The sequence below is a fragment of the Poromitra crassiceps genome, assembly GCF_964638095.1.
Source record: "Poromitra crassiceps genome assembly, chromosome: 3".
In the NCBI taxonomy this organism is placed as follows: domain Eukaryota; kingdom Metazoa; phylum Chordata; class Actinopteri; order Beryciformes; family Melamphaidae; genus Poromitra; species Poromitra crassiceps.
The window spans coordinates 22726087-22753221 of NC_139625.1; the positions used below are offsets into that span (position 1 = coordinate 22726087).

The window sequence follows — 27135 nt, forward strand, 5'->3', positions numbered from 1 at the left end:
TTACTGCAAATGTGAGAGGCGCTCTGCTCAAGTTTGCAGCTATGGAGACTGACGCCCCTGCGAGGTCCAGGATGGTGGTGGTCTCTGGTGTGCCAGAGGTCCTCTCCAACAGTCGGATGGTTGACAAGCTGACCATTCACTTCCAGAGCTCCAGGAGTCACGGGGGAGACGTGGAGGACATCAGATATCCTACCAACCTGAGAGGGGTCGCGTTTGTCACGTTTGAGGAGGCTAAAGGTAATATTATGTAATGTATGTATTAAAGTTCTTTGTTTAGCCCTCCATGTATCGGCAGGTGCATGACGGGAACAACACGCCGAACTCCATTCAAAACTGCAGCAGTTTAATTGTCTGGCTTATCAGTAGACGGAGAGTGGCAGCAGAACACATTGAGGCATGCACATCGGTTTCTTGGGTTCACCGAATTGACTCGGCACAATATCTACGAAGCAGCACATTATAAAATTAATTATATATTAAAAAAACATGTAGCCTATGTTTCTTCAGTTGGATGTTTGAGCTTCACTGTAGCCTACAGAATGATGTCTGAAGCCAATATTACATTTACAAAAGTGTTATGTGGAAAGTGAAACTTTAGGTGCGCATACACTGCAATTAACTTTACAGTGAAGTATGAGACATCTTGTGTCCAGCTGGAAAACCTTTGAGATTAAATATATTTGCATATTTATAGACCCTGGAATTTTTTAATGTGGGAGAAGGGGTAGATGCCATTTTAAGGGGTTTTAACAAGATAATATGGGAAAAACCATATCAGACAAATTATTATACACAGATGAGTATTTTACATCTTAAAACATGATTTTAGGGTGTCTAACTGTTGAATTGTTTCACTGGTCACCACTGCCCTCCAGCACATTCTGGAGAAATAATGTAATATTTATTAGTCTTTTTTTCTTCTCAAGAATGTGTCGAAACAAAAGGCGAAGCCATTCTAAAATTAAATTTTTATTTTATTACTTTATTACTTTCTGTGCCAAATAGGCTCCTAAAAATTGAAAACATTTAAAATCCTGTAGGCTAGTACCAGGTAGTCTCGCTGGCCAGCCTCCCCTCCCTTCCGTGAGAGTTGTCTGGCTGCACGGAAACGGGCAACTGGGATAAGCCCTCCCCTGCTCTACAGCTGCTCCCCATTGGAGCGACTGTTTCAGACGCTGCTGGATGTCCACTCCCGGCTTATTACAAGCTCTGTCATTGGCTCCGACCATGTCAATCAGAGCGGCTTCCGCTCCCTCCTCCCTGTGTGTCGCTGTAAATAGTGCCCTGCCGAAATCCATGAAACATAATGAGCATACATGGATTTGGGGAGAGAATATACCTGAACATACCAACTCTGTGCAGATGCTGAGCAGGTTGTCCAGAAGGATCTCCAGATCATGATGGACAAGGAGTTTCCTCAGGACTACTACCTCACTGTGTTCCCCTTCACACCAGATGTGAGTAAATCCCTGTCTCATTAGTTCTGCTTTATACATATACTGTAGATGGTTTTAACTTGACAACATAAACATTTCCCATAGCTCATCATCCAGCAATATACGCCTCTGTTCAAAGTCGAGAATGGTGCGTTTGCTATATATACCCACAAAACCCATTTCAGTCGTGGTGTCTTTTTCTTTTCTTCTTAAAAAAAAGTCAGTAGCAATCTATAACAAAATGGTATGATTGATATTCTACATAAACTATAAATAAAATTAATGACTCATTTCTTATTTTCTTTTGTACTTTTTATAATACAGATACAGTATGCAGTGATGATTGCTGGGTAATATGCAAATGTTGTTGTCCAATGTCAATTTGCCCATGATTCCCCTAACTAAAAGCCCAAAACTGATTACAAATGTTCCATAAATACCTCAATCAGCTCGGTTGCAGAGGGGTAGTTTAAACCTTTTCATAAACCGATCAAAAGAAAGAAATGACCATGTAAAGTTTGTAAACGATGAAACTCTCTGACTGCGGTCTTTCTGCACATGGTCTGTCACTTACAGAGTGACAGACTCCTGCCTGCTGCAACAGGAGAGGAAAGGTGGAGCTGCTGCCAGAAGAGCTATTTTATAACTATGCACACGGACAAAGTGGAGATATTCGACACTCCGGCGATGAGAAACCCGCATGGAGTAGTAGGCTATGAAACCGCTCCAAATGTTTTCTCGTCAGGATTCCGTGTCTTTCATATCCATGCAACGGTCCATTATGTCTTGCATCGGTATGATTACATTCATTTATTTTTCACTGCGAGCAAATGCAGAAGTGTGAGAAGTGTCAATTGTTTGAGTCTCACGGTCAATGCGAGAGTTGGCAGACCTGTCATGTTGTTGTATTCATCACTTTTGCGCATGTTGCACAGGCAGCTGTTCAATTATATCGGTGTACTGTATGTAAACACCAGACCGTAGTAAATCACATCCCATGTAAATAGTTGACCCAAAATCTTCAAAGCGATTGATTTCAGATTGAGGAAAATGTGTGCAAAACACAGCTACTGTGTGTGTTTGTGTGTGGGGGGGGCTAACGGGCACGCTCACTCACTCACTCACTCACGCACACACACATAGGACCCAGTCATAAATAGCTTGCACTGGGGCCCATTATGACCACGCAATTACTGGACAGGAAATAAGCTAGGTTTCAAACTGTTCCCTAGCAACACAATTCCATGAAAACCGTCTACTCTATACTGACTCTTAGGAGTTCATCTTATATCATTCAGTATAATTCATGCCCTTATCCAAAGTGATATATGCTGAATCCAAATGTCCACCCTCCGGACTTGTGGACTGAGCCCTTGTGGATTTAAGTTGTACTTACTGTGACGTTATATAAGCTGCTGATAGACAGGCCTTTATGTCTATACAACATATATAGGCTATACACACATTCAAATACAGAAATGTTTGTAAATAAGGACCGGACTATGGCTAAATTGGGTGTTTCTTACATCACCCGCAAACTCTGCGAGTCTTGTGCAATGAAGTCTGGACATTTGGATTCAGCCAATATGCCTCAGTTTCATTTAAAGCCCCAATATGTCACTTTTTTCTACCTTAATATAAAGCATTTAAATCATTTTGACGGTGCACTAACTTATAATATGTCGCCTCTATCATTCCCACTCTTCACCCTGAACACCTGTTACTGCACGACCGTATGTAACTTCGAGGCTCCGTCCCTGAAGGTCTATGACCGAAAGCTCACATTAAATTAGATTTCCGCACAGATTTGAGTGTGCAGATGCTGCTTTTTTCACTCACTTTCCATCCCGGGGCATGAAGGTTACCTGGATGTAACTTAATTTCCTGCTGCAACTCCTTCATATTGAATGACAAACTAACACTTTTATTGTGAAGTATGTATAGGAAGTCAAATGTGTATCCCCAGGTAGCTTGATTAGCGGCACGATAAAACAAGTCACACAACAACATTAGGGGAAATTTGGAGCACCCCCCCCCCCACCCCCAGTGCATCAGTTACAACACTGCAGAAAGGTTAACAAAGTAGAGAGTACAACAAGCAGAAACAGTAAAATAAGACTGATATCTGAACGTACAAACAGGAAAGTAAGTAGCATAGTTAGGACCTGTAATTACCACTTGTGGCAGCAGAGGCCGCTGTGGTGCTATTCACAGTTTCTTTACTTGTTGATGTTGAGCCCATTGGGTATGACAGAGAGTACATCTTATTGACAACATCAGCAAGTAACTCTCATGTGCTTCCATGCCACAGGTGTTTTTCTATGTCACCAGTGCTACGGTCGATCTCTCGGTGTTCAGCGATGAGCAGGAGTCGCTGCTTCAGAGCCTGCGCTCAGCTCACAGGTCGCTGCGTTTCCAGGCTCCTCCACAAGAGACGAGGGCCACAGTCGAGGGGCCCTTCACCGCCATCCAGGCCCTGAGAAAGGACCTGATCCGCAGGGCCAGCGCGCGTCCGGACTCGGCCGAGACCGCAGAAACTCCGCTTAATCCAAGTGTGGTATCTCATCGTGAGTGTGTGGGTCCACCAACCTATCAGGATCCAATGAGCTCAGTCTCCCTATCAAAGTCACTACAGTCCACACATGATGCGACTGAAGGCTCAGATGCCAGAAATCCCAACTCTCCCATCAGGCAAAAACCTCACCCTGAGAGTTTGAACACAGAATATAGCAAGATAGAGCAGGCAAAGGCCACCACCGAAGAAGACGTTTTAGAGATGAATACGCCGATTAGATCTTTATTATCAAGGACGGACCAGCTCACCGCAGAGGAACAAGAGAATATTTCAGTAAAGCAGACTAGAGGAGACAGTATTCTGGGGTACTACTCCACCAGTGTTGACTATATGAACAGATCAATTCAGACCCACCCTAATGATGCCTCAGCATCTCCAGAGACTGATAGCACCGACAGCAGGGACATGGAAGGGCTCTACGCACCAAGTACAGAGGATCTGGAGGATGAGTGCATATGGGTCGACTCAAACACATTCCGATACATCGAAAGATTCGACACGACGGCGTTTGACAGGTGCTTGAGCGAGCGCGATGTGTCCCTCCGCTACGCCGAAGGAGCCGACCTCACCCGGATATCGCTCACGGGGGACCCCTCGGCGGTCCAGCAGGCCTCGGCGCACCTCAAGAGCTTGTTCGACCACTGGCAGTCGACCCTAAGAGTCCATTCCATCGACGTGGAGTTGAATAGGGCGGCCGAGAAGCAGAGGCTGACCCGGATCTGCGACGACATGAACGCCCTGTTGGGCGACGTTCTTTACACGGCGGAAGATTCTCGTGTCAAAGTCGTCGGCCCTTCAGTAACTAGCCACCTGTTCTGTAAGTGGGTGGAGCAGGAACTCGCTAAACCGAAGGACACATACTTGTAAATATGTCTGCTTCATGGAAATACGAATAAGTTCACATTTCCTGTCATGTCAAAGCTGGTTCACAGAACAAAACAATTTCCTTTTCCTTGAGTCATGATGTTAGAAACTTTTTGCACAGAAACAGAAATTAATGTACTTTTAGTAGTGAACACAGTGTGGCGCAATTGCACAACATGTTGCCTTCACAAAACCAGTGTCTGCATCATATGGGGTCATTCTCAGCCTGTGTCAATGTCATCCGCATTGGTCTTGTTGTATTGTTGTTTAGTTAATCTAATGTATTATATATGTAATATTCACATACTGTTAAAGCTTGTGATTTATTGGCTATTGACACATCACTAGAATTTATAGATGGATAATAAGCTTTTCACAACTGAATATTACAGAAGCAGGCACATTCATATTCTTGCTAAGCACCATAGAAACTGTGTTGTGTTTGCAGAGCCTATAAGCTGTCCCAGCCTGCGTGTGGCTGCGCCTCACGGTCAGTCTATAAGCTGTCCCAGCCTGCGTGTGGCTCCGCCTCACGGTCACTCTATAAGCTGTCCCAGCCCTGCGTGTGGCTCCACCTCACGGTCAGTCTATAAACTGTCCCGGCCTGCGTGTGGCTGCGCCTCACGGTCAGTCTATAAGCTGTCCCAGCCTGCGTGTGGCTGCGCCTCACGGTCACTCTATAAGCTGTCCCAGCCTGCATGTGGCTCCGCCTCACGGTCAGTCTATAAGCTGTCCCAGCCTGCATGTGGCTCCGCCTCACGGTCAGTCTATAAGCTGTCCCAGCCTGCGTGTGGCTACGCCTCACGGTCAGTCTATAAGCTGTCCCAGCCTGCGTGTGGCTCCGCCTCACGGTCAGTCTATAAGCTGTCCCAGCCTGCGTGTGGCTGCGCCTCACGGTCAGTCTATAAGCTGTCCCAGCCTGCGTGTGGCTCCGCCTCACGGTCAGTCTATAAGCTGTCCCAGCCTGCATGTAGCTATGCCTCACGGTCAGTCTATAAGCTGTCCCAGCCTGCATGTAGCTATGCCTCACGGTCAGTCTATAAGCTGTCCCAGCCTGCATGTAGCTATGCCTCACGGTCAGTCTATAAGCTGTCCCAGCCTGCATGTAGCTATGCCTCACGGTCAGTCTATAAGCTGTCCCAGCCTGCATGTGGCTACGCCTCACGGTCAGACTGGAACACAAAGCAGGGCATGGACTTCCTGCCCCATGTTGCCTCATACAGAGGTGGAAGGCCATACACACACATATTTCTTTGTACACACACATATATATATGTGTGTGTGTGTGTGTGTGTGTGTGTGTGTGTGTGTGTGTGTGTCACACATATATTTCTTTGTACAACACATTTCAATACATAAAAGTGCTTTGCAAGTTATTTGTACACTGGTGAAGGCCAAAAAATATTTTGTGTCGGATGGGATAAACAAGTAAAGCAAGTGAATATTCCTGAGCGCGACCCCCTCTTCACACACAAAAGGAACCAATATGATAAAACGGCACTTGTCTACATGCCCTTGAAGCTTCTCAAAAGCATTTTAAAACGGTTTGTCCTTGGTTATATGGCTTTGTATGTACCTGACTGGAATGTGAATATTCATGTTGATGTGATATGACAGTAGGGGGCGCTATTACACTATTTCCTATAGAAGTGGAGTTTTGAAATGAGAGAGAGGTAACTGTAGCTGCCATAAAGCAGATCAGTGGAGCAGTTATGGAGGCCAGGTTTGGCAAGAATGATGCAGATTGGCATGCGACTAATGTCAGTTGGATCTCCTACTGTATGTGCGCACATACACATACACATGCTCTGTGTCTACACACAGACACACACACAGTGCTATGTCTACACACAGACACACACACACACACACACACACACACACACACAGTGCTATGTCTACACACAGAGACACACACACAGTGCTATGTCTACACACACACACACAGTGCTATGTCGACAAACACACACACACAGTGCTATGTCTACACACAGAGACACACACACAGTGCTATGTCTACACACAGAGACACACACTCAGTGCTATGTCTACACACAGTGCTATGTCTACACACAGACACACACACAGTGCTATGTCGACAAACACACACACACACAGTGCTATGTCTACACACAGAGACACACACACAGTGCTATGTCTACACACAGAGACACACACTCAGTGCTATGTCTACACACAGTGCTATGTCTACACACAGACACACACACAGTGCTATGTCGACAAACACACACACACACACAGTGCTATGTCTACACACAGAGACACACACTCAGTGCTATGTCTACACACAGACACACACACACACACACACAGTGCTATGTCTACACACACACAGACACACACACACACACACAGTGCTATGTCTACACACAGACACACACACACACACACACACACAGTGCTATGTATTTTCCAAGGGAAGGAGCGCGAGCTGTGTTTGACGTGTGCACACTAATGTAAATGCTTAGTGAAGTCATTTTCTGTCAGCGGGAAGCACACAAGGGCTTTTTTCCTATTAAGTTAGTGTTGATAATTGATTCATATGTAAAACTAAGGTACACTTTACATTAGGAACACACACTCTAGTGACTGCTTGTTACCATAGGAACGTAGTAGAAGAGGTTGTTGAGCTACAGTGCTGGGGGCATTAGCTCTTGAATGCATTGAAAAGCATCAATTTGGTACCCTTTCTCCCCTTTACCTGTTTCCACTTTCACTTTGATATTACTATAATAGACACCATCAGGCTTCCCATGGTAGCCTAGGTAAACCCAGCCACCACGTGACCTGCTCTCTCAGTTCCCAGTCACTATAGTGACTGAGAACAGGTCTGAGAGCAGGTCACGTGGGGGATGGGTTTACCCAGGCTATTCCCATGGGTCCTTGACATTTTGTGAATTTGAGGGGGGAGGTCAAATCAAGGCCTTGAACCTTTTTGAATATAGTCGTAAATAGACTGGTCAGTGAAAGCGCTTGAATTCATATTTTGTGCAGAAGAATAGAAGTTCTTTAGATTTTTTTTGTACTAAACGTTAGTAAATAGGTTTAAGACAGCACAGTAGAGAAGTGTTCCACTACACCCCTGGTTGTTTATGTCAGGCTAATACAGTAGGTAACCTCTCCTTCCACTACATCCCTGGTTGTTTATGTCAGGCTAATACAGTGGGTAACCTCTCCTTCCACTACACCCCTGGTTGTTTATGTCAGGCTAATACAGTGGGTAACCTCTCCTTCCACTACACCCCTGGTTGTTTATGTCAGGCTAATACAGTGGGTAACCTCTCCTTCCACTACATCCCTGGTTGTTTATGTCAGGCTAATACAGTGGGTAACCTCTCCTTCCACTACACCCCTGGTTGTTTATGTCAGGCTAATACAGTGGGTAACCTCTCCTTCCACTACACCCCTGGTTGTTTATGTCAGGCTAATACAGTGGGTAACCTCTCCTTCCACTACACCCCTGGTTGTTTATGTCAGGCTAATACAGTGGGTAACCTCTCCTTCCACTACATCCCTGGTTGTTTATGTCAGGCTAATACAGTGGGTAACCTCTCCTTCCACTACACCCCTGGTTAATACAGTGGGTAACCTCTCCTTCCACTACACCCCTGGTTGAAGCACTCTCCATATTAAACATGCAGCATCACTAGCACGTTGTGTCTTTGAATATACACAATGTATGGTTTTCATGGTAGAGATGGAAGCACACAGGGGCAGGCCAAGTCTCTTCCCTAAGGACACTTCAACAGCTTTGGTGGGGGATGTGTGGTGTGTGTGTGTGTGTGTGTGTGCGTGCCCGCGCGCGCGTGCGTGCGTGCGTGCGTGTACACTGATGGGGCACATACATCTTGGGTTGTCAGAGGTTGCACATATAAACACACACACACACACACGGGCAGGTAGACAAACCGCCATGTCACTTTCAGAGTGAGTTATGGGGCTGCTGTTGATGGATTGTCTCCCCCAGGCGATGGAAGGCCAGCTCCTCTGTGTGTGTACATGTGTGTCTGTGTGTGTGTGTGTGTGTGTACATGTGTGTCTGTGTGTGTGTGTGTGTGTGTGTGTGTGTGTGTGTGTGTACATGTGTGTCTGTGTCTGCATATGACTCCATCTGTGTGTCCACTCAGTGACAAATGGCCTCATAATGGTTATCTTTACAGATCATCACTCTGAAATATGAGTTTTAACCCCCCCCCCCCACACACACACACACACCTTGCTGCTCTCCCTAAATGTTGCAGAGAGCACAGTGGGCTTGTGATGGAAGAGCGCGAGCAACAGACCAAGGAAATGCTGTGGCCATTAGCTGCAGGAACAGGATGATCAGTGTTTAATTGGTCTTGTAAAATATGACCTGGAATGTAAACAAACCAAACGCCTTCCAGTTTAACGTCAGCAGATGTGCTTGTGCGTGACTAATGACTGATGTAGCCTGTAACCCCTTTTCAAATATGTGATGCATTCCTTCTCTCTTGTTCTTATCTGTTTATCTTGAAACAGTGCGCTCCTGTCTAGCGTCCCTCGCCACGCCCGCCCAACTGCCAGTGCTCATTCCTACCGTGCCTCCTCCTCACCGCTCATTTCTACCGTGCCTTGTTGGTTTACTTTGCCCTCGTTGCATACGCAGCTAGGCCGCTGCTCGACTTCGCCTGCAGCTTGCCGGCTGCGCAGCCTCGCCTGTCAGCTGACCAATTGTGCGCCGCACCATCGGCCTTCCAATTATAGTCTAAAGATGACAAGCTTGCTCTCAACAACTTTTTACAGTTGAGAGTATAGGACGAATCAGCGTGGTGACGTCACTGCCACCCAAAAATGCGTAACCCCGCGACAGTTAACTAGTATGAGTTGTGTCACGGTTAATATCTCAAAAAGTATACTTCACATCGCTTATATTTTGACATTCTGAGTGAGAGCAGAATTAGCTCAAGAGTTGGATGTATAATATATGCATGTCGTGTTAAAGTTGTGTGAACTGTCGCAGTTTTTAAATTGTAAACACGGTCAGCCAGCTAGAGTCAGACGCTCAAACTCGGGCTCCATAGGGTTCCATTGCCGTTGCCACACAGTGACACGGTTTGTTTACCAAAATGCTGCTCGGCTGATCCCTCGTATATTATCTTTTGCCTATTATTACATGATTTGCATCTATCAATCACATCAAAAGGAGAGAAATAGGCTGGCTGGCATTGTCAGCGCGTGCTCCAAAATCATTGGATTCTCTGAGAGAAGAGTTTTACTGTTAGCAAGTTCTAAGAAAGGCCCAGGCAATATTAGATGACAAGTCACACTTAAGTCAAGCTCTTTTTCGTGGAATAAACCCATTTTGTTGTGTGAAATGTCTTGTCTTTAAGGATTGTTTGTACCTTAAATTGGATCATTTCAATTGCCCCATGTGGGAGCCTTTACTGCTGTGGCAGCTTCACTGCAACTGACTGACACATGACTTCAGGGTTATCCTCTCAAAGTCCACTCTGAAACACAGTATGTCCTGGTGGATGAGTGGTTATCCTCTCAAAGTCCACTCTGAAACACAGTATGTCCTGGTGGCTGAGGGCTTATCCTCTCAAAGTCCACTCTGAAACACAGTATGTCCAGGTGGATGAGTGGTTATGCTCTCAAAGTCCACTCTGAAACACAGTATGTCCTGGTGGATGAGTGGTTATCCTCTCAAAGTCCACTCTGAAACACAGTATGTCCTGGTGGATGAGTGGTTATCCTCTCAAAGTCCACTCTGAAACACAGTATGTCCTGGTGGATGAGTGGTTATCCTCTCAAAGTCCACTCTGAAACACAGTATGTCCTGGTGGATGAGTGCTTATCCTCTCAAAGTCCACTCTGAAACACAGTATGTCCTGGTGGATGAGTGGTTATCCTCTCAAAGTCCACTCTGAAACACAGTATGTCCTGGTGGCTGAGGGCTTATCCTCTCAAAGTCCACTCTGAAACACAGTATGTCCAGGTGGATGAGTGGTTATGCTCTCAAAGTCCACTCTGAAACACAGTATGTCCTGGTGGCTGAGTGGTTATCCTCTCAAAGTCCACTCTGAAACACAGTATGTCCAGGTGGATGAGTGGTTATCCTCTCAAAGTCCACTCTGAAACACAGTATGTCCTGGTGGATGAGTGGTTATCCTCTCAAAGTCCACTCTGAAACACAGTATGTCCTGGTGGATGAGTGGTTATCCTCTCAAAGTCCACTCTGAAACACAGTATGTCCAGGTGGATGAGTGGTTATCCTCTCAAAGTCCACTCTGAAACACAGTATGTCCTGGTGGCTGAGTGGTTATCCTCTCAAAGTCCACTCTGAAACACAGTATGTCCTGGTGGATGAGTGGTTATCCTCTCAAAGTCCACTCTGAAACACAGTATGTCCTGGTGGATGAGTGGTTATCCTCTCAAAGTCCACTCTGAAACACAGTATGTCCTGGTGGATGAGTGGTTATCCTCTCAAAGTCCACTCTGAAACACAGTATGTCCTGGTGGATGAGTGCTTATCCTCTCAAAGTCCACTCTGAAACACAGTATGTCCTGGTGGATGAGTGGTTATCCTCTCAAAGTCCACTCTGAAACACAGTATGTCCTGGTGGATGAGTGGTTATCCTCTCAAAGTCCACTCTGAAACACAGTATGTCCTGGTGGCTGAGTGCTTATCCTCTCAAAGTCCACTCTGAAACACAGTATGTCCTGGTGGATGAGTGGTTATCCTCTCAATGTCCACTCTGAAACACAGTATGTCCTGGTGGCTGAGTGGTTATCCTCTCAAAGTCCACTCTGAAACACAGTATGTCCTGGTGGCTGAGTGGTTATCCTCTCAAAGTCCACTCTGAAACACAGTATGTCCTGGTGGCTGAGTGGTTATCCTCTCAAAGTCCACTCTGAAACACAGTATGTCCTGGTGGCTGAGTGAGTAGTAGCTGCACGGTGACGGCACGGTGGCTCAGTGGTTAACACTGTTGCCTCACAGCAAGAAGGTCCCGGGTTCGAACCCCGGTCCGTCCCAGGTCCTTTCTGTGTGGAGTTTGCATGTTCTCCCCGTGTCCGTGTGGGTTTTCTCCGGGTGCTCCGGTTTCCTCCCACCATCAAGAAAGACATGTATGTAGGGTTAATACTCCTGTCAGTGCCCCCTGACCAAGGTACTGGCAAAATAACTGGAGTTGGTCCCCAGGCGCTGCACAGTGGCTGCCCACTGCTCCTAGTTCTAGGAAGGTTCCTAGTAGAGGATGGGTCAAATGCAGAGGATTAATTTCCCCAAGGGGATAAATAAAGGATAACTTAACTTAAACTTAACTGCATGCTTCCCAGTCAGAATTTCCGTTTGCACTTTGCCATTTCACGTCCGAAATCGACATCAGATAAACTCTCATAACAGCCCATCAGATCGATGCTGAATCAACCTCCAAGCCCAATGTTGATTAGACTCTAATCAACATTGGGTAATAAGAGGTAATCATTACCTCTGATAGATGTCGAAATGTTTGCTGTGTGTTTCTACCCTTTGAAACCACAACTGCCCCCCCCCCCACACACACACACACACACACACACACACACACACTGTCATGGGTTCAGCTTGTGACCTACTGTACGCTGCACATCATCTGCCTTCCTTATTTTCTGTCACACGGAAGGAAAAAAAACGTCCCTACTGTACGATCATCCTCACAAGCCGGTCCAGGAAGCCACTGTGTAATCAGCGGCCTCTCCTCTGCTCTGACCATCAAACACGTCGCAGTCAGAGCGGTGCGACGAACCAACGTGACTCCCTGACCTCAACACCACAGGCCACAGCGCTCCCGGCACACGGACGCCACATGTGCCTCATACGTGGGACTGGAAGTGTTTGTGAAACATACTGAAAGGACATAGACTGTATATTTCTCACACGGCAGTGATGATTTGTCGGTGTCGTTTTGAGGCATTTCCACTCTATATGTGGTCCAACTGAAATAGGCCAGGAATCTGTAGATTTGTTTTATGTATGTTCGATTTATCTAAAAGCTACATGTATGATTCAATGAAATGTTCAAAGGAAGATTATCAGAATTGGAAATTATGCCAATGCCTGTGCAGTCTGCCATTGGTTTTCATCCATTACTGTTCAACTGACCATGATATATAGGACTGAAAATTTAAATGAAAATGTTTGTGAAATCAGTTGTGCAATAGCATTATTACACAAGGAGACCAGACAGACCAAAAATAGGGGGGAAATGGCTTAGACCCCACTGGCCCAGTTGCACAAATCACCTTAGGTTAAGATTTCCCTTAGAGTCAGAGTTAAGGTGTCCATAAAATAGAATCGGCTGCACAAAACACCCTCAAATCTTCTCCATAAGGTTAAACATGCTAAGGAAAACATAAGCACACGATTTAAGGGTGTTTTGTGCAGCCGATTCTGTTTTATGGACACCTTAACTCTGACTCTAAGGGAAATCTTAACCTAAGGTGCTTTGTGCAACTGGGCCCAGAGGGTTAACAGCCAATGTCATATCAGTTTGATATATTTGGTGCCATGATTGTGCATCACATCTGTGGTGTTGTAAAAAAAAAAAAGAACCTAACAGCTATTTTTTAGAGGCAAACCCTTTGGAAACCACTTTGCCTTTGCAATCATCATCAACCCAGACAACATAATGCCTGTGATAATGTGATGGAGAGGCCCCCTTAGAGGCGGCATGTTTTGGGATGCTCTGCTAGAAAACAATCTTACACTCGAGAGCTATCTAATTTGTTATTGCTCATTCTTCCAGGTTCCAGCCTTATCAGTTTTGATGTTTATTACAAATCGGAGTGCTTCTTGTGCATAGATTTTGCCTGTACTAGTCGTGAATATTTAAATCCCTAATACTAGTGAAGAGAGAGGCAATGGGCCTTTTTTACAGCCGCCATTTTGTGTCTAAAAGGCAGGGTAAACACAGGTGCAACCAACTCATTAATTCGGGCCCTAGCACTGGAACACCTAAAAGGGACTGGAAGTTGGAAACCCCAATTCATGTTTTGGTGCACCTGTGTTCCTGCCTTTTAGACACAAAATGGCTGATGTGAAAAAGGCCTATGACCGGCAAGAAAGGTTGTGAGCTGGACTTACATGGCATCTTGAGTTCACTCTGTCAGCATCTGAAATGAATCTCTTGATGATGACAGATAGCGTTGGCTTAAAATGATATGTTTCATGCTGGGAGAGGGAATGAGATCAATGCCAGAAGTCTCCAACGGACAAGGAAGAGTAAACTGTTTTTTTTTTTGTATTAACCTAAATTCCGGTTGGAGATATCAAGACGTATATACTGTATGAATTTGCAGCAATGTACATGACAATCAAATGCACATTAACAAGCCTTCAGAAGGCCTAAGTTAAGCCTTCTGGGGGGGGGGAAACCTTTGCACTTTCTGTACACTGGTTCGACTGCCTAACACCGGTGTACAGAAAGTGCAAAGGTTTTTCCATGAATTCAAAATGCTCTTAGACACAATGCCTTGCCATCTCCAAAGCCCTAAGAGGTGATAATGGTCGGCTGCGTTACGTACATGCCAGCTAACGCTGAAGAGTGAGAGAGCACCTTGATTCGATTAGCTCGACTCTCAAGTCTTTAAAAGTCCCCTGGAAATGTTTGCAGAATCATCAAAGCGGCAGTCTGCTTCATAAAGCCTTGATCAAAGGCATTCTTGACATAGTGCGCCTTCTATATTGTTCGCTCACGGGCAAAATGTCTACATCTGTGCAACATTATTGCTTTTATGGGGGCTTTATAAGTGGAGACAGGCAGAAAAGGGGAGAGACAAGTGACATTTCCCCCTTGGAGTTGCGCCCTCAGCCCACCAACTTCTCCGCTGCATTCGCAAATGTGTCACATCTACTTTGCGTGATATCACCCTTGTTTTACAAGGAATTCCTCTTTGGCTGCTGGTGGAGAGCGAGGCTCCTCTCCTCTACGTACGCTTTACATTTCACTTCCTCTGTCCAATGTCCCCTCTGTAATGTAAGGTGCATTTCTGCCTTGTTTCACCCTGGGTCAAACAGTGTGCGTAATGTCTTCATGTTTGTTTTAATCTGGAGTGACAGATGGGTGGATTTTGCCATCCGTAGAATATAGAATTTAGATGTGAACGTCACTTCAGCATAAAGTTAGCTTTTTTACAACTCACCTGACATGAACCTCCACCCATCTGGTACCCAACTCAGATTGAAAAAGTGTTTACTTTTATTATGAACAATTATTATCATTAGCAGTAGTCGTATCATTTGTATTAGTTAGTATTATAACTCCTGCAAGGCTGATTACTATACGCCTTGCACCCTGTATAATGTATATGAGATTCACAAGATGTAATCCATGCCCTTATAGAGCTCTAAGGGTCATCACAGCAATCCTTATGTCCACATGTAACGCTGCCCTGCGGGTACTGCTGTGCATTATGTCCACATGTAACGCTGCCCTGCGGGTAGTGCTGTGCATTATGTCCACATGTAACGCTGCCCGGCTGCAGGTAGTGTTGTGCATTATGTCCACATGTAACGCTGCCCGGCTGCAGGTAGTGCTGTGCATTATGTCCACATGTAACGCTGCCCGGCTGCAGGTAGTGTTGTGCATTATGTCCACATGTAACGCTGCCCGGCTGCAGGTAGTGCTGTGCATTATGTCCACATGTAACGCTGCCCTGCAGGTAGTGCTGTGCATTATGTCCACATGTAACGCTGCCCGGCTGCAGGTAGTGCTGTGCATTATGTCCACATGTAACGCTGGCCTGCGGGTAGTGCTGTGCATTATGTCCACATGTAACGCTGCCCGGCTGCAGGTAGTGTTGTGCATTATGTCCACATGTAACGCTGCCCGGCTGCAGGTAGTGCTGTGCATTATGTCCACATGTAACGCTGCCCGGCTGCAGGTAGTGTTGTGCATTATGTCCACATGTAACGCTGCCCGGCTGCAGGTAGTGCTGTGCATTATGTCCACATGTAACGCTGCCCGGCTGCAGGTAGTGCTGTGCATTATGTCCACATGTAACGCTGCCCGGCTGCAGGTAGTGCTGTGCATTATGTCCACATGTAACGGTGGCCAGCGGGTAGTGCTGTGCATTATGTCCACATGTAACGCTGGCCAGCGGGTAGTGCTGTGCATTATGTCCACATGTAACGCTGGCCAGCGGGTAGTGCTGTGCATTATGTCCACATGTAACGCTGGCCAGCGGGTAGTGCTGTGCATTATGTCCACATGTAACGCTGGCCTGCGGGTAGTGCTGTGCATTATGTCCACATGTAACGCTGCCCGGCTGCAGGTAGTGCTGTGCATTATGTCCACATGTAACGCTGCCCGGCTGCAGGTAGTGCTGTGCATTATGTCCACATGTAACGGTGGCCAGCGGGTAGTGCTGTGCATTATGTCCACATGTAACGCTGGCCAGCGGGTAGTGCTGTGCATTATGTCCACATGTAACGCTGGCCAGCGGGTGGTGCTGTGCATTATGTCCACATGTAACGCTGGCCAGCGGGTAGTGCTGTGCATTATGTCCACATGTAACGCTGCCCGGCTGCAGGTAGTGCTGTGCAGTAACACATGTAACACTGGCCAGCTGCAGCAGGTAGTGCTGTGCAGTAACACATATAACACTGGCCAGCTGCAGCAGGTAGTGCTGTGCAGTAACACATGTAACGCTGGCCAGCGGGTAGTGCTGTGCATTATGTCCACATGTAACGCTGCCCGGCTGCAGGTAGTGCTGTGCAGTAACACATGTAACACTGGCCAGCTGCAGCAGGTAGTGCTGTGCAGTAACACATGTAACACTGGCCAGCTGCAGCAGGTAGTGCTGTGCAGTAACACATGTAACGCTGGCCAGCGGGTAGTGCTGTGCATTATGTCCAAATGTAACGCTGCCCTGTAGGTAGTGCTGTGCAGTAACACATGTAACGGTGGCCAGCTGCAGCAGGTAGTGCTGTGCAGTAACACATGTAACGGTGGCCTGCGGGTAGTGCTGTGCATTATGTCCACATGTAACGCTGCCCTGCGGGTAGTGCTGTGCAGTGAGTAATACATGTAATGGTGGCCAGCGGGTAGTGCTGTGCAGTGAGTAGTCTCTCCCCAGACTCAAATATTATGTTGAATCGCTGCGCTCCGCATACAACATAAGTGAGTCTGTGCCAGTTAACAGCCACTGCTGGTTTTGAAGGCGGGTTGAAATTTAATGAGTGACAGGTCGTTGCACCGATGAGAGAGCAAATGGGCTGCGCCTCCCGTGTTGTCTGATCGCAAAGTCGTTACTGATTGGAGAGGACTGAAGCCATCACTGGCATATGACTGACCAAGTGAACGGTTCCCTCCCTTAATCAGCCGTCTGAGGGAAAGTGTCCCAGACCCAGAGAGAGCTCTGCAGCATGCAGTAACGTAGTGTATCAGACCCAGAGAGAGCTCTGCAGCATGCAGTAACGTAGTGTATCAGCGTAAGAACTCTCATGGGTCTGGCGTCGAGACTATGCAGTGAGTAACACATGTAACGGTGGCCAGCGGGTAGTGCTGTGCAGTGAGTAAAACCTCACTCTCCGACACCTCAAGAGACGCTCTAGTGACAGATGCTGGTGCTCCATGGGTTTTAGCCCCCTTTCTAGAGTGTCCGCCTCCCATGCTGGAGGTTCCTGGTTCGATCCCCAGCTGTGGGGGAGGGAGGGGTTACACACATATCCATAGACACATATCACTCAATCCTCTACCCTACACATCCACCATCCACCCACCCACCCACTCACAGTGGGCTGCACAGACCTCAGACCACTTCAGTACTAGAGCAAAGAGACCTTGGTAGGAAGCCCCACCACTCCAACACCACCCTAATGGACCAAGCTAACCTGCACCCTGCACAGTGCTCCCCCTCTACCCCCCAGCGAACAGCTGCTGCAAGGGACACATACGCTAACCTTAAACTGTCCTCATTTTGGAGGACATTCAACATCATTGCAAGGACATTCGGTCCTGGAGATAAGCAACACACACACACACACACACACACACACACACACACACACACACACACACACAAGCATGCATCAGGGTTCCCACGGGTCCTTGAAATCCTTGACAATTTGTGAATTTGAGAAAAAACCAAGGCCTTGGAAGTGTTTACAGTAACAGTACAGTACAGTACAGTACAGTACAGTACAGTACAGTACAGTACATGGTATACATACAGTATACACGGGTCATTGAAAGGGCCTGAATTTAGATATCTTGTGCCAGAATAGCATGCAGGCGCACATGCACAGATACCTGCATGCATTTAGTACACCTGCATTCACATTTGCATGGGAAAATTCCCAAATTCCTGCAGGCATGCATGCATGTAAGTGTGGCAAGACCTACACCCACACACACTGGCGCTCACACAAACCAAGCACCTCCCCCTTCCCCTCCTCCAGACCTCCCTCCAGCAGCGTGGGCTGGGCCGGGTTTTTAGACGGCTTGGCTTGGCACACTGCCTCCCTGACGCCTCATCTGGTGACGATTTCCAGGCCGCAGTGCTAGGCCCTGCCAGTTAGGAGGTTGGGGGGGGGGGGGGGGTTGGGGGAAGGGCTCCGAAGAAGACAAGATGATCTAAATGCTTTTGACAGAAAGAAGGGGACAGCTCCGTCTTGCTCTTATCTGACTTTGTGGTAGACTCCACTGATGTGGCGGTGATCCTGTCTTTTCGGCTTTCTTTGCATTTATCGTAATTGTACTTCACAGTTTGCAATCACTTTGCAGGTCGATATCCTCCACATGTCTAAATAGGTTTTTATGAGTCAGCTGTACGAGTAACAAGTACAGTTAACAAGGCACAGATTAAGGAAGGTAGCTTTAGCACTGGACATTGCTGTCGTCACATTACAAATGTCCTAGCAACCACATCTGGCACCATCCTTCAGGTCCACTGTAGTCCAGGCATTTTACGCAAATATGTGGGTCAACCTCACACTAATTGCAACAAAACCAAACTCAACTGATTTTGTATCCTCAATATGTCCTCAATGAAGGAAAAAAAGTGTTAAGGAAATGTATGAAGGGAAAGTTTTGAAAATGACCTAAATATGATGGAAGCCTATGGAAGCCTATGGAAGCCTTTTCTTTTTTTTTTTAATGTGCCATAAATCTCATCACTTATATCCTGTATGTGTTTTTTGCTTCAAGGAGAAAATAAAATAAATATAGGTAATTTTCAAAATTTTCCCTTCATACATTTCCTTAACACTTTTTTTCCTTCATTGAGGACATATTGAGGATACAAAATCAGTTGAGTTTGGTTTTGTTGCAATTAGTGTGAGGTCAAGTGACATTTTTACTGGACTACTGGGGAATTGGCTCTGTGCAAATAATGACTAAATATAGAACAAGCAGGCATGAAAAAAGGTTGTTGTGATTTAAGTTAGGTTAATTTTACAAGTAAAACTGAATAATTAGATTTCCAAATGTAGCTATACTGTGGCACAATAAACTGTCTTAGCCCTATAGTCTCATTTTCAACACTCAGCTGTAGCTTGAGAAGAGTCAGCTCAATTCGGCTAAAGGCTGAGGCTCAACGTTAAATGCGGGTGTCCGTATAGGCTACTGTGCTTTCATTTCGTGCATAATTGTGCACATTTTCTGAAAGCTTAAGGATACGGATGAAACGGGCAACCACACACACACTCACACATTTGACTGTCTACTGCCCACTAGTGGATGTATTGCTTAACATGATACAAGCGTGAAAGATGCATGGAAGTATGTGGACACTGACGGTTACATCGTTCGAAATGGATATATTTATTTTCATACAAAAATGGAGCATAAATCAGCCTTAACGTGGACAAACAGTTGTTTTTTGGGCTAGCTAACTAGCCAGTAAGCACTAGCGTAGACTAGTAGGCCTACTGTTAGTCAGATGTGTTAATAAGGCAGTGATAGTTACCCAACTAGATACTACGATTGGCTAACCAAGTCTTCATCCCATATGATTTTTTTTTACTTTTATTTATACAGGGGGAGTGTCACTGAGAAAAAGGCTCTTTTTCAGGAGCGCCCTGTTCACACTCACACACACATTCATACCTGGAAGCTGACCAGTACAACCACAGTCTGATCTGCTGGCCACTGAGGAGCTCCACTGCAGCGGTTGGGGTTAAGGGCCTTGCTCAAGGGCACCTCAGTGGTGGTAATGAGGGAGGGAGATACTGTACAAGCGCTGCTTGTTCAATTTCCCCCACCCAGATCCTGCTAGTCCGGGAATTGAACCGATGACCTTCCGGTCACAAGCTCGCTTCTCTAACCTTTAGGCCACCACTGCCCACAATGATGTGAACATGGACATGGCATAGGAGTAAGAGCAGAGGACGTCCAATATGGCCGCCAGAGAACACATAATAAGCCCTCCTCTGTTACTGATAAGCTAAAGAAACATACTGACAACTAGCTGGGAAGTGAGCGTGTCTAGTTGAGAAGGGAGCATGTCTACATTTGAACAATCAGTCAATGCTAATTTACATTTCAAAGCTTTCGATGAGAGCGATCAGAGATCACTGGTGCCAGGAGTGACTGAAGAGCGATCAGAGATCACTGACGCCAGCAGTGACTGAAGAGCGATCAGAGATCACTGACGCCAGCAGTGACTGCAATTCACTGCTGGCGTCAGTGATTTCTGCATGCTCTTTGCTTTGCCTGTTGTGCACGTGTGATCTGAGGGCAACTTTAATCAGCCCTGACATTAACATCGCACAAGAGATTCATGTCCATACGGAGCAGCTCATATGTCATTACTGTGATAAAGAGCTGGATGACACCAGAGTCTGTTTCCTAGCTGTCACCCTCATCTTCACCTCACACATCACACGAACACACACACAGTGCCTTGCATCTTGATCTTCTTGTGCTGTGCTGTGACTTGACTGATCAGTGTGGTGGAGACTGCGGTGGGTCTGCACACAGTCATAAAAACCCACATCCGCGCTCGGCGGCCAGACGCTTCCGAGGATCAGAGGGAATACACACAGGTCTTGGTTTGGATCCCAGACTACATCATTCACAACTGGCTTGATTTCAAGTGTTATCTCAGAAACATCGAGAAGATGTGCTTATATATAACTTTCACACAGGTGAAATTTCATATAGGTAGGTATAAAAAAAAAAGTTTTAATCTTCTTTTTGTGATCAAATTGTTTAATTTAGAAATATACAAAATAAAAATATATATACAAGTGGAAAGACAAAGACAGAATACCTTGACAGATGAGATGTGATGACCCTCCCAGTCTCTTGGCCCTGTCTTGCAGGAGCCTGGTGTTGGGCTCGTTAGGCTGATTGGGTGCACCTCAGACCAGTGCACTCATTGGACTTTCAGACCATTCAGTCTCTCTCCCTCCTCACCTGTGCACCTTTTGTTCTGTTCTTCTGTTTAATGTCGTTTGTGTTGTCTAGTTATTTTCCCTTAATTTTAGTTCATAAAGTATTATTATAACTTTCACTTTGGCATATGACTCCCTCATTTGTTATTTCCTTGAGCCAGGTTGTAACAATATGGGGGCTTGTCCGGGACAATGAAACAATTTATTAACTAAAACTAAACAGAAAATAACTAGGCAACACAAACGACATTAAACAAAAAGAGCAGAACAAAATCTGCATAAGTGACCCCAACCCCAACACCAGGCTCCTGCAAGACAGGGCCAGGAGAGTGGGAGGGTCATCACTCGTCACAGATCAAAGTGGCTACAGAATAGATATAAGCACAGTTATAGATAACAAATCAGATAGATTTGTGCTTACTACCCTCCAAAAGTGAGCTGCAGGCGGACATTCTCATGTGGAGAAAGTTGGGGAAAGCATGTGGAAAAAGGTTCCATGGAAAGGAAATTAATCCAGGTGATATGCAAAAATTATGCCCACTTTTTCATAAAAGCATGAAACTTGGTACACTACAGTTTGGGGCTCTGAACATTTTCAAATGTGGAGCCATCGCAAAAATAATCATTGACCATGAAAACATAGGGGTAGATATACCTTTTCTGTGTTCTCATGTGTGGTTAGGGAGATAAGATGCAAAATACATAATTCTGTTATGGTGGAAAGTAAAATGGCCTCCTTTCGCGATGGCTCCACATCTGAACATGTTCAGAGCCCCAAATTGTACAAGTGTTCCAAGTTTCATGCTTTTATGAAATAGCGAACATTTCACCTCTAATTTTTGCGCATAGCACCTGGACTACTCGGAGTAAGTAAGTTCTATGCACATAGTTCAAGTGAATTTGTTGATGGTGGTTTGCAGGAAGTCAGCAAATGGCAAAATGTTAACCTAAACTAGCCCAATCGCAATCCGACTCCAAATGTATATAACTTAATGCCCCTTTCTTATAATAATTCTCATTATTGAACTATGATCAGAACCACTGACAGGTTTCTTTGTTCTTGTCATCTAACTGACAGATATGATTATTGTCCCATCATGTGGTTGGTCCTGAGGAGATGCTAATGAAGACATCATTTAACGCGCCATTAACCCCCCGAGACACACGCACACACACCACACATATGGCCATGCACACTCACACACACACACACACACACACACACACACACACACACACACACCACACATATGGCCATGCACACTCACAAACTCCCCCGGAGAATCAGGTCATCCCTGAAATGATTCATCCTTCAATCTATTAGGCTACATACAAACTGAACTTGTTCACTGCCTCATTACATCAGTGTGTGTATCCATGCCTGATATAGTCCCAATGACTGATGACACTCCTTCTGTACGCTGTCTAATGTGTCATTGCCTTTGCCCTGTGTGTGTGTGTGTGTGTGTGTGTGTGTGTGTATGTGTGTGTGTGTGTGTGTGTGCGCGCGTGCGTGCGTGTGTGTGTGTGTGTGTGTGTGTGTGTGTGCGCGCGTGTGTGTGTGTGTGCGTGTGTGTGTGTGTGTGTGCGTGTGTGTGTGTGTGTGTGTTTATGCCCTTCGTCCCGTACAGCACATTGTGTTAGTAAGCCATGGGCTTCTTCTTCTACTCATTAGGGAATCCCAGTGGCTTCCACTATTGTTTCAGGCACTAGAACCCCCAAATAGAGTGTACAAGAATGGCTATTTGTGTCACTATGTGGATTTGACCCAATGAACTGTTCAAGGAATTTGGGGAGATTGTCCCATTGGTTAAGCTTATAGCGGTTGAGTGGTGAGTGATGAGAGAACACCAAGATCCTCTATGCGTCCTCGTTTACTCCGCTTCTCCAAGGTAAAACTTTATAGGTGATAGCAGCCTCCGCGCTAACACTTTAGCATACACTATGTTGAGTGATAGTATGCAACTCATATTTGAGTTGCAGATTATGAAATTATAACTTCCTATCACAATGTACCTTGAATATGTTTCCTATAATTATTGGCAATGGGGACTGAAAGAGTTTCAGTCATCTCAACAGAAACACACACTGGACATACTGTAACAGAGCTATTTCATGAGTGTAATTCTGTGTACAATATGTTTAGCAAATTATTGATCGGCCGTAGGCGATATAAAACAAGCTTTTGAGGTAAGATTGACTTCTCAGAAGCTATCCAAGGTTATCTTGACAGGCGGCGGGACTGATTGTTCTTCAAAATCATTGTTAGTACTTTTTTTTACTCCATCCAGTTGTGATGATGATGGCACTACAGTGATGTTACAATAACTATTGTAACTAGCTACAATAATGTTATTACACTGAAGTTACACTAACTACAGTGATGTCACCTACAGTGATGTTGCTATGGTGAAATGACTGACAATAATAATAACTACAGTGATTCCATACAGCTGTGGATCTCAACATGGGGACAGGGGACCATCAGGGGTCCTTGAGGCGGTTCCAGGGGGTCCCCATGCAAATTAATAATGTGTTCAACTTTGCCATTATATCATTTACAAGAATTTAACACAAACAGAATAAGGAGAATGTTCATCATAGTTTATCTCTAATATAAACAGTCATAGAATTCTGGACAAAATCATATCTAAGAATTATTTTCAGATTTAGGTCAAAGAGTTGAATGTCATCAAGTGAGTTCCAGGAGCACCTCAACCACACCTCTCACAGATACAGTACAGTATGCCTCCCCAGGTGTGCCTAATCTGCCTCTATACCAGTGGTTCTCAACCTTAGGGTCGTGACCCTAAGTGGGGTCGCCTGGAATTCAAATAGGGTTGCCTGAAAAGGACCTGGGACGGATCAGGGTTTGATTCATTCAGTCATTTTTCAGGTCAAAGAGTCCCACCGATATCAAGGACATATTTCACAAGGGAGGCCAGGTTCAGAGAGCCACGCTTCTTCAACTCCTTTTCAAATACCAACAGAAGGAGAAGATGCACAATCTCCAACGCCCTTTCTCCCTGAACCACTTTGAGTCTGCCCTTAATTGTCCAGTGACTAACCATCAGGGAAATCCCTCTCCAACAGAAACTAGCCAATGTGTGTTTTGCCCGCGCGGTAAATGTCAGCGCTCCCCTTGAATGAATGCACGTGGACAGAGATAACTGTGGGGCAACTGTCAGGGCAGAAAGAGGGGGGGGGGTGGATTTCTGACCCAGTGACCTGACTAGTAGTCACCCACCTCCAGCGCTACTGTCCCGCTGGCGACCCTGGCCACAAACTAGACCTGGGTTTTCTTGAGCATTTTTGAACTTGCTCCTATCAGAGAAGCATATCAAACTGACTTTCAAATGCTTTCCTGATTGCCTACTTCTGGAACTCACTGCAGCGGTGTGGCAAACACTTCCATTATGTAGGCTATTATTATGTATTATCATTTGTTATTTGACCCAGGTATGAACTGTGCTGGTTTTGATAAGACAATAATGAGTGTTACTCTTGGCTGGCACGCCTGTTATCGAAAAACACAGTTTGACACCGGATACCACTGCTCTGGAATTCATAGTATTAGCTGCAAATATCTGTTGCTGACGGCATACTAACTTTACTGTTTGTCAAGTCTCTACCAGGTACCAGGCAGGGTGGGAATTTCGTCATTTTAGGGGCAAGGCCCTTTGGCCTTCGGTATGGCAACTTTTTTTTTAATGAAACAAGGCCACATGCCAGGGCACAAAGGCCATCGCTCTATTGACATTGTGAAGAGCGATTTTCCTTAAATGTGTGTTCAAATGAGCCAATGACACATCCTTTGCATTAAACTGAGACCACTGATGTTTCTAAAGCAACTGACAGCAGTAGGCAGGGCACTGCCAAGGTGGCCTTAGGGATCTCGGAGCATCACGGCCAGAGGGAGGGGCAACCCTGGTAACAGGCCAGCACTGTAATATAAGCATAAACATTCTGTATTCTGCTTTCAATATTGCCTTAAAAAATGCTACTAATGTAGAAGGTGGCTGACCCAGTTGTGTAATAAAGCATTATTGGAATACAGACCTATATTGTCCAGTGTTCGTCCCAGTCTGTACGCTGCCAGATTCTAATTACACTCATTACTTAGGGGAAGGCAGTTGTTTAGTAGAGATGGAACAGTCAAAATCCTTTCGTCTCAGGACAGATTTCGGCTTATTTTAGTTTGATTTATTTGAAAGCTTAGCATGCATGCTCTTTTTCACCTTTGCCCCACATCACATTTCTTGATTACATGCATTCATCAAGCTAACAGCAATCCCATCCCAAACGATCCAAAGGCATTTCTGCTTTATTACAGGATAGATAGGCAGTGAAGAGGAGAGAAGGGATACCACTCAATAAAGGCCACAAGCCGCATTTGAAACCGCAGCTTCACAAGCCCATGGCACTCGGCCCATGGCACCGAGCCACGGGGTTCCCACATGGGGAAATATTTGAGCTTATGATGTTTCGGGCCAAGGATACCTCATCACAAGAACATCTCTGCACACTGCTGGTGCTGAGCTACATGTTATGTTCAGCAATATGATTTTTTCCCAAACGTTCCGTCTGGGTCTCTTTCCTGGGAATATATAGAAGCCAGAACAGTTTACCCTACAAATGATGACATTTTGTTCCCCTCATTATATGAACTGCTAGCTATTTCAGAATCAAGATTATCATCATTAATATAAGACCAGTGTAAACCTCTACAAAAACGTTAAACACTGGCAACAATATGAGGTGTTTCTGTTAGGTGTGCATTTTTTGCTAATAATAATGAAAAACAATGTTAGTCTTTTCGAGCTTATTCTGTCATTTTGTCTACACCTAGGTCTGGCTGCACTTGTTGGCAGACGACAGACAGGTTCACAGACTGCTCACAATTGCTGTTGGCTTCGCTTTAAGGTATTTTGGTGTGGCTTCATTTGCCAGTCTGTGGAGGCTCGACTCGGTCCAAATGTACAGCTGCACCCGAGTGAGGCTGACAAAGCTGCGGGCTGTAGCAGGGTGATTTGATTTTAGGAACACAAATACTATTATTTTGCATCCCAGGCTGGTAGAAAACCATCATCATCATCATCATCCTCATCCAATGTGCTTCGGCCAGAATGTGAAATCCTCAGGCTGTGCCTTCTCTCCTGGCAGGCAGTGTCGGGTCCTGGAGGTAGAGCTCCCACACAACAGACGGGACTCCCACCACACAGCCTGCAGGGAGGAGCCTCCTCACTGTGAAACCCTGCCAGCAACACCCAGAGTCTGCTCATTCTGTCCAGAGAGGACCAGGAGAACCAGAGCAGAATGTCAGAGTCTGCTCATTCTGTCTAGAGAGGACCAGGGGAACCAGAGCAGAGTGCCAGAGTCTGCTCATTGTGTTCAGAGAGGACCAGGAGAGAACCAGAGCAGAATGCCAGAGTCTGGTCATTGTGTCCAGAGAGGGCCAGGAGAACCAGAGCAGAATGCCAGAGTCTGGTCATTGTGTTCAGAGAGGACCAGGAGAGAACCAGAGCAGAATGCCAGAGTCTGGTCATTGTGTCCAGAGAGGGCCAGGAGAACCAGAGCAGAATGCCAGAGTCTGGTCATTGTGTCCAGAGAGGACCATGAGAACCAGAGCAGAGTGCCAGAGTCTGCTCATTCTGTCCAGAGAGGACCATGAGAACCAGAGCAGAGTGCCAGAGTCTGCTCATTGTGTCCAGAGAGGACCATGAGAACCAGAGCAGAATGCCAGAGTCTGCTCATTCTGTCGAGAGAGGACCAGGGGAACCAGAGCAGAATGCCAGAGTCTGCTCATTCTGTCCAGAGAGGACCATGAGAACCAGAGCAGAGTGCCAGAGTCTGCTCATTGTGTCCAGAGAGGACCAGGAGAACCAGAGCAGAATGCC

The 27135-nt window shown here is 45.9% G+C and overlaps 1 protein-coding gene across 1 annotated transcript; it reads left to right on the plus strand.

Annotated features, from left to right (window-relative positions):
• Window positions 1-41: 41 nt before the first annotated feature.
• On the plus strand, window positions 42-26488 carry LOC310773028 (RNA-binding protein 43-like; the record flags this gene model as incomplete). Its single annotated transcript, XM_083632953.1, has 3 exons — window positions 42-237; window positions 1363-1457; window positions 26402-26488. The coding sequence occupies 3 exons, from the start codon at window positions 42-44 to the stop codon at window positions 26486-26488; spliced, it is 378 nt and encodes a 125-aa protein (XP_083489079.1).
• Window positions 26489-27135: the final 647 nt, after the last annotated feature.